We start from the raw sequence: 9099 nt of genomic DNA on the forward strand, positions 1-9099 counted from the left end.
CTGGGAGTCACACTGCACTAATTTCAGAAATCATTGGTGAACTAAGGAAGGAGTTTGCTATGAAGGATCTTGTTCCTCTGCATTTCTTCTTAGGTATCGAGGTCACCTACTTTACTGGAGGCATTCATCTGAATCAAAGTGAGTATGCTGCAGAATTACTTGCCAAGACTAGCATGGTACTTGCTAAACCAATAAGCACATCTTTCGCACAGAAGCATGGTCTACAAGAAGCTGTGGATGATCCAGTGGATGCTTCACTATACAGGAGTATTGTTGGCAGTCTGCACTATTTAACTCTCACAAAGCTAGACATAGCTCATGCAGTGAATTTGGCAAGTCAATTCATGCAAATTCCAAACAACACTCATTACCAAGCTGTAAAAAGGATCCTTAGATATGTGAAGGGCACAACTGAGTCTTGTCTAAGAATCTTGTCTCAGTCACCATTCAGATTATATGGTTTCTCTGATGCAGACTAGGGAAGGTGTCTATGACTAGGAGATCAACTACAGGCTACAATGTTTTCCTAGGAGCTAACTGCATATCTTGGACATCCAAGAAGCAACACATAGTGACAAGGTCTAGTGTATAATCTGAGTATAGAGCACTAGCCTCGACAGCAGCTGAAATGACATGGATAACCTACATTCTCAATGACATTGGGGTTCGTTTAATAACTGCACCAACATTGTTCTGTGATAACTTGAGTGCACTATATATGACAGTCAATCCAGTAATGCATACCAGAACAAAACATGTTGAGATGGACTATCATTTTGTTAGAGAAAAGGTTGCTAGTGGTCAGCTTGTCACAAGGTTTGTTAGATCAAAAGACCAGCTAGCTGACATTCATACTAAGGCATTGACTAAGCAGATGTTTGCAGGTTTTCGAAGCAAGCTAGGAGTGGTAACTCCACCCCTCACTAGGTTGAGGAAAAGTGTTGAAGAAGCTGATCATGATAAGGATAAGTTTATATGAGATAAGGATGGTTAGATTGCATTGTAGAGTTTATACTTAACTCAATATAATTGTCATACATGTAATAGAACTCTAAGTCATTTGTAGAAGCTATCACTTAGCATACTTAGCCTAGTTTTTCGATTGTTTTGTGACTAGTATAAATGCAGTCACTTGTGGCTTTGTAATACATGAGAAAACACATGATTACTGAATATAATTCCTCCTTAATCTTATGATTTTCTGCAACTAACCATAGCTTTTATACTAAAAGTGAAAGTTGATGGCAACCTTATGCGTTGTAATCACATAACAAAGCAGATTTCAATTAACGAAGAGTTATCTTGATGCCAAATAACTTTAAAAACTCTAACTCTTAATGATTGTCATGTAATTAAAAGCCTAAGATAATAACTGATATTAACTAATACTATATACTATTTGAATTGAATTATATGGGTTTAATCATTTCCCATCACATCATCGACATTAGAATAGCTTAGCCCATATATGTTTATACTACCTATATATCTTTATACTATAGAATATTTCAATGCTCAACCTAGTTGTAAAATATTTTGGAAAAGGAAAAAGAAAGCTAATAGTAAAACTTTTAACTTTCCTGATCAAAGACGATTAATTGAATTCTAGAGAGCTTTTCTATTTGGAAGAAGTACAGATAGGAACCAAATATAAAAAAATACTACTTACCAACAATTAGCCATTAATTTTTTTTTTTGGGAACCCCACGAAAACCCGCAGCCGCCACAACCTCTGCCCTTCGGGTGAGTACTCTATGGTGAGCATTCTGTGCGCACCGGGTAAATCCCTCACTATGCAATAGCTTGCAAACCACACAAGGGATGTAAACCGCAATAGGCAAGCGTTGTGCGACAGGCTCGACCCAGAAAACATTGAGGGGGATCGATCCCACATCATTTTTATGGATGACCGTCCTCCATACCACATGGGCCATCCCCGAAGGGATAATTAGCCATTAAGTTATACTACCAAAAATAACTAGAAAAACTTATCTATAATAAACAACATTCAAGCTTCAAAATACCTCTTTTGACCACCAGATAATTTTCTCACAATCATGATCGGCTTCCAGATCTCAAGACGAGCATGCATGAACTTCGTTTTAAGAATTGGCTTTGTCAGTGAAGAGCTAGAGAAAGTTACAATCTAAAGAACAAAGAATGTGCAACCTGTTAACAATGTTTCAACTTGTTCGATAGCATACACGTGCATCCTGTTTGTATAAGACAAATTTAGTTCCTTCAAAAGCTATCTCTCTTCTTCAATGGTTATTGTTAAAATTCATTGAAAATACACATAGATGACACAATATACAAAATCTATAGTTGAAATCGAGTTTAAAAGTACTTTCTCTACAACAAATATATCTAATATGTATCTCACATATATCTCACACATATGTATATATTGATATACAAGGGGGATAAACATTTAATACATATGGGACGCACAAATGATACACGGGAATGCACATCTCATCTTCTTCCAAGCTATTACTTCAAAATTTCAATTCAAACAACCTTAAATCTTCGTCAAATCGTCCCAAAATTGAGATTTAAGCTGTTTGAGATGTACCCAATCTATTCCAATAATACTCAACGAAAATAAATTTTAATAGAAAACCTAAAATTTTAAATTCAAGCTTAAGCGAGAGCTTCAATTGCGTTTAATATAATTTTAAGCTCGTTTTGTCATGTAAGCTCAAAACACACAATCTACATCCTCTATTTAGATAATTAAGAATTTAGTTTTTTAATTTATTTTAAAATTAGCATTGAACAGCGAAGAGCGCTTATGGAATAGCTAAGAGCAATTTATTTTACAATTTACTTCCTTGTAATTTTATGTGTAAATATTTTTAAGTATGGGAATAACTTATGGAACAGCGAAGACCGGGATGGAAGTGGTCTTGTTCTTTTTCTGTTAATTGACTTAATGAGTCATTAGTTTGTTAATTGAGGATTGAGGTCATTTAAAGTTTGCTAGTTTTCTTTTTAAGTCAATTATCCTTGTTAAAGTATTTGGTTGAATAAGTCTATAGCAAAAATAAAATCTCAATAGTTGTAGTCCATTTTCTTTAGTATGCGGCTTCAGGTAGTTTTGTTTGGAGCTGAAGTAAGAAAGCAGCTCAATCACATGCAGGCTCAATCTGAAACTCATCCCACATGACTTATTGGGCCACATCATATTTATTTGTATAACAGGCTACTAGGCCCAATTCTGGGAAGTAAGCCCATTTGTTGTATATAGCTTTAGCTAGTGTAAGTGTACAGACATAATTTTCAATTCCTTAACTGACTGAAAATTAAATAATATCTCTCTTCTCTCCCTTCCTTCTCTCGTATGGTGAATTACCTGTTTCAATCTATGTATTAATCTCATCAAGTTAATATGGTATCAGAGCAGTGATTCCGTTCCTGTTCATTTCTAGCTTTCTTACGATGTTACCCTCATCTATTATCATCAAAGTTTCTCAATTTTTGGTGGTGATTTAGGGTTTTCCGATCATCATCAAAGTTTTTAGTTTTCTGCTTTGGATGTGTCAATTTCGGCAGATTTTTAGCTCAACTTCAGTTGATTAAAGTCGTTTCGAAGTTGTTTCAGCAGATTTTCAGTGGATTGCTTCAGTTCTTCGATTATGGTTTACCGTTGGTTCCTTTATCAGTGCAAATTTGTTGCTTTTCAATAAATTTCAAGGCCTTCATCGTCTTTAGATCGCAAAGACGACGGGTACACTCGTTCCTTGTCATATCTACCGATTGCTCTGTTGTGTTCATCTTAGTGTTAGTATTTTTCTCTTTGTTTCTAAATAAGTGTAGTATTTTGCTCTTTGTTTCTAAATAAGTGTAGTATTTTGCTCTTTGTTTGATTGTGCTTCACAATATGGTGAACCCTAATGCCGAGTCTTCATCTGTTTCTTCAAATTTCACACCTGATCCCTCGAGCCCTCTTTTTCTCCTTTCCTCTGATGTACGCGGTGTCTCACTTGTCACTGTACCATTCTTTGGTACTGGTTTTGGGGGATGGAGATGTAGTATGATTATCTCCTTGTCCGCTAAAAATAAGATAGGCTTCATCGATGGTTCATGTACCAAGCCACCTGAGAATTCTCCCCGGTTTAAACAGTGGGACCGTTGTAATAACATGGTCATTTCCTAGTTGACCAATTCCTTATCACCTGATATAGCTCAGAGTGTCCAGTATTCTGATACTGCAGAAAGTATTTGGATTCAACTTAATCGAAGGTATGGAATAGTAAATGGCACGAAGGTCTTTGAAATTAAGAAGGAATTGGCTTCAACTAATCAGGGGGTCAATAGACATAACATCCTACTTTAATAAGCTGAAAAAGTTATGGGATAAGCTTAGGTTCATGCGTGCTTCTTGTGGAAGTTCATATACATGTTCTGCCAAGTCTGAACTTCAGAGAGAGGATGAGAAGAACAAATTACACCAGTTTCTTATGGGGCTCAATGAGACCTATATTGGAGTTAGGAGCAATCTCCTTATGATGCATCCTCCTCCATCTCTTGATACTACTTATAGTATTCTTCTTCAAGATGAGAGACAAAGACAAGTGTCCTCTCCATCCCAATTTAGTGCTGAATCTGCTTCATTCAATGCTCACCTCACCAACAAAGTTTCAGGTTCTCTTAATCCTCATTCCACCGACAAGTTTCCAGGTTCACCCACTAGACAGTTCAATCAGAGGATTAATTTTGATCAGAATAAATCAAGTGTGGTGTGTAGATACTACAAGAAACCTGGGCATCCTGTTGAGAAGTGTTACAAACTTCATGGTTTCCACCTTCTTTCAAATTCACCAAAGATAGGAGGACTGCTGCAAATGTAGAAGTACAAAGTCCTAATGTTGATTCTGAAGGTACTTATTTTCAAGCTGAGGGTTCAAGTGATCAAGGATCTTTGGTTCCTGGTCTTTCTAAAGACCAGTACACACAACTCATGCTTCTACTTCAGTCTATGCCACAACTTTCAGAATCTTTGCCACAATCCAATCTTATGGCCTCTGCCAATTTTGCTGGTATACTCACTCCTTCTAACTCTGTTAAGAATGTCTCTTATGGTGCTTGCATGTTGACTAAAGTACATGATTGTATTTGGATTATAGATTCTGGAGCCACTGACTACATGACCTCTAATAAGGACCTTCTCTTTGATATCAAAACTCTAGTTATACCTTACCTAGTCACTTTACCTAATGGGTACAAAGTCAAAGTCACTTGCACTGGTTCCCTTCATTTTCTTTCTTTTACACTTCATCATGTTCTTTATGTCACTAGCTTTCATTACAATCTCATCTCTGTGTCTAAACTTGTCTCTCAGTTAGATTGTATTGTTCTATTTACTAAGTTTACCTGTTTGATACATGCCTCTTCACTGAAGAGGCCACTGGTCATTGGTAAACTGGATCATGGACTCTACAAGCTTGTGCATTCCTCTGCTTCTTCACAGTTTGATGTTCTTACTTCTGCATCCAGTTCTGCTTGTTATTCTTCTTTACCTTCTGATTTTATTCATTGTAAATACCATGCTCCATTAGCTTCTGATTCAGTTACTGCTTCTTATTGTACATATCATTCTGGTTTGAATAAAATGGAGCTTTTATGGCATCATAAATTGGGGCACATGCCCTTTGCTAGAATGAGGGAAATCTCTGATTTGCCATGTAAATCTTCTACAAAACAACCTTTTACTTGTACTATTTGTCCCTTAGCTAGAAAATCTAGGTTACCCTTCCCTGATAGCTCCATTAAGACTACACATCCTTTTCATCTAGTTCATGTGGATACTTGAGGTCCCTATGGTTGCCCTACTTACAATGGTTGCAAATACTTCTTGACTATAGTGGATGACTTTACTAGAGATACTTGGACTCATCTCATGGGGTCCAAGAGCAATGCCTTTTCTTTAATCAAAGCTTTTATTTCCATGGTAAAAACACAATTCAACACCGCTATCCAAATTATTAGAAGTGACAATGCTTTTGAACTTGGCTCTAGTAATTCTTCTAGGGAATTCTTTGTTAAAACTGGGATTATTGATCAAACATATTGTTCCCACACTCCACAACAAAATGGTATAGTAGAGAGAAAATATAGGTATTTACTAGAGACCTCTAGAGATCTTCTTTTTCAGTCCAAACTACCTCTCAAGTTTTGGGGGGATTGTGTACTTACTGTCACATATCTAATTAATAGATTTCCTTCCAAACTTCTTTAGAATAAATCACCTTTTGAATTACTATCTGGGCAGCCTCCTTCCTATTCTTACTTCAAAAAATTTGGATGCCTATGTTTCTCAACAGTTCCTAAGTGTTATAGGAACAAATTTCAGCCTAGAGCTGAACCTTGTGTTTTTCTGGGATATCACCTCACTAAAAAAGGGTATAAGCTTTACAACCTCACTACTAAGCTTACTCTAGTTTCCAGGGATGTAATTTTTTATGAGGACGTATTTCCTTTTGCATCATGTCCTACTTCTCTTTCTATTGTCTTCCCTGCTCCTTCATCACCTTACCTTTCTGATACTTCCACTCCTTACCTTTCTCATACTTCCATTCCTTCCTTTCCTGCTCCTTCCTCTCCTTCTTCTTCATTTCTCTTTCATTCTTCTCATGACCCTGACTCTTCTTTTAGCTCCCCTGCTCCTTCTCATACTGCTTCCTCCCCTGTCCTTAGGACATCTGCCAGGACCCATACTCTCCCTACTCATCTCTAATAGTTTGCCTGTGATATCCCTTATTCCTTATGTGCTTCCAGTTCTACTTCTGCATGCCTTCATACCTTATCTGACACTGCTGAATTTGAGCCTCATTCCTATCAACAAGCTTCTTCTATTCCTGCATGGAAAAAGGCTATGAGGAAGGAATTTGAAGCTCCCCAGGCTAATCACACTTGGTGTGTAATTGAATTGCATGTTGGGAAGAAACCAATTGGGTGCAAATGGGTCTATAAAATCAAATACAAGGCTGGTGGGACTGTGGAGATATACAAGGCTAGGCTAGTTGTTAGGGGTGACGCTCAAGTTGAAGGTGTGGATTTCAATGAGACATTCTCTCATATTGTGAAGTTCTCTACTGTTAAATGTCTAATTACTATGGCTGTCAAAAGAAGTTGGCCTATCTTTCAATTAGATGTCAACAATGCCTTTTTACATGGTGACTTAGATGAAGAGGTTTATATGAAGATTCCCCCTGGATTGTGTGCCACTTCATCTTCTGAATCATCATCTCATTTGGTCTGCCATCTCCAAAACTCCTTGTATGGGTTGAGACAGGCATCCAGACAATGGTATGCCAAGCTCTCTCATGCTTTATGCTCCAGAGGCTACACTCACTCCCTGAATGATTACTCCTTATTCTCTAAATATTCTGGTTCTTCTATTATTCTGTTGGCTGTGTATGTAGATGACATCATACTGACTGGTAATGATTTAGAGGAGCTTCTGCCTTGAAGACTTTTCTGGACAATCAATTTAAAATCAAAGATTTAGTGACTCTCAATTACTTCCTAGGTATTGAAGTTGCCTATGTTCCTTCTGGGTTGCTATTGCACCAGAAGAAATTTATCAGAGATCTTCTCAAGGAGTACCATTGTGAAGATGCTAGTTCTGTCACTTGTCGCCTTGATTTGAATCATAAGTTGAAGGCTGATATGGGTGAACTTCTGCCATCTCCTGAGCAGTATAGAAGTTGGGTGGGTAAACTTAACTTCCTTACCCATACCAGGCCTGATTTATCATTTACAGTGCAGCATCTGAGCCAGTTCCTTCAGAGCCTATATGTTTCCCATATGCATGCTGCTTTACACATTCTTAGGTACCTTAAGGGGTCCTCTGATGTTAGAGTGTTCATCAGTAGCTCTACTGATCTCTCCTTATCTGCATACTATGATAGTGACTGGGCTGCATGCTCAGACACCAGGAGGTCATTCACTGGTTTCTGCATTTTATTAGGTGATTCTCTTGTTGGCTGGAAGGCAAAGAAACAACCCGTTATGTCTCTTTCTTCAGCTGAGGTTGAATACAAAGCCATCAGTAAAGTTGTAGCTGAGTTAGTTTGGGTTGTGCGACTACTGTCTGATTTTGGTATCTCAGTCCCTGCTGATGTTCCTGTTTTCTATGATAACCAAGCAGCAATACATATTGCTAAAAATCATGTTTTCCATGAGCAGACCAAGCACATTGAGGTCGATTGTCATTTCATTATAACCAAGCTTGGTGAAGGTTTGATTGATTTGCATCATGTTCCCACTTCCTCTCAACTGGTTGATGTCTTTACTAAGTTGTCGCTTTAAGAATTTACTCCATGTTCATTGACTTAAGGTCTTGAGCAGTTTCGTAATATGTATTATGACCTACGGGTGTGGTCGAGTTTGATTTTTGGAAGATTCGGATTAAATTAAAAGAACAATTCTCATTTTTAAAGTTTAAATGAAAAGAGTTGACCAGAGTTGGACTTTTGAGTAAACGACCCCGGAATAGAGTTTTGATTATTCCAATAGATTCATATGGTGATTTTGGACTTAGGAGTGTGTCCGAAAAATTATTTGGAAGCCCGTAGTTAAATTAGACTTGAAATGGAGAAAATATGAAGTTTAAATTGGAAGTTTGACCGAGGAGTTGACTTTTTGATATCGGTGTCGGAATCCAGTTCTGAAAATTTTCATAGGTCCGTTATGTCATTTATGACTTGTGTGGAAAATTTGAGGTCAATCGGACTTGATTTGATAGGTTTCAGCGTTGAATGTAGAAATTGAAATTTCTTAGTTTCATTAAGCTTGAATTGGGGTATGATTCGTAGTTTTAGCGTTGTTTGATATGATTTGAGGTTTTGACTAAGTCCGTAATATGTTTTGAGACTTGTTGGTATGTTTGGACAGGGTCCCGAGTGGCTCGGGTGAGTTTCGGGACGGTTTCGGACCATTTCTATGCCATTTTAAGTTGCTGGTTTTTGGCCACAGAGGTACGCATCGCGATCGCGGACAAACGGTCGCGATCATGAAGAGCAATTTTGCTGTTTGGACTCTATGAATCGCAATCGCGGAAGACTTTTCGCGATCGTGTAGAGGAAATCTCTG

The 9099-nt window shown here is 37.6% G+C and overlaps 1 protein-coding gene across 1 annotated transcript; it reads left to right on the forward strand.

Moving 5' to 3' along the window:
* Positions 1-4259: 4259 nt before the first annotated feature.
* On the forward strand, positions 4260-8316 carry LOC142168895 (uncharacterized). The gene is made up of 5 exons (XM_075230067.1): positions 4260-4683; positions 4785-5687; positions 5868-6120; positions 6781-7445; positions 7535-8316. The coding sequence occupies exons 1-5, from the start codon at positions 4260-4262 to the stop codon at positions 8314-8316; spliced, it is 3027 nt and encodes a 1008-aa protein (XP_075086168.1).
* The last annotated feature ends 783 nt before the right edge of the window (positions 8317-9099 follow it).

The sequence above is a fragment of the Nicotiana tabacum genome, chromosome 14, assembly GCF_000715075.1.
Source record: "Nicotiana tabacum cultivar K326 chromosome 14, ASM71507v2, whole genome shotgun sequence".
NCBI lineage: Eukaryota > Viridiplantae > Streptophyta > Magnoliopsida > Solanales > Solanaceae > Nicotiana > Nicotiana tabacum.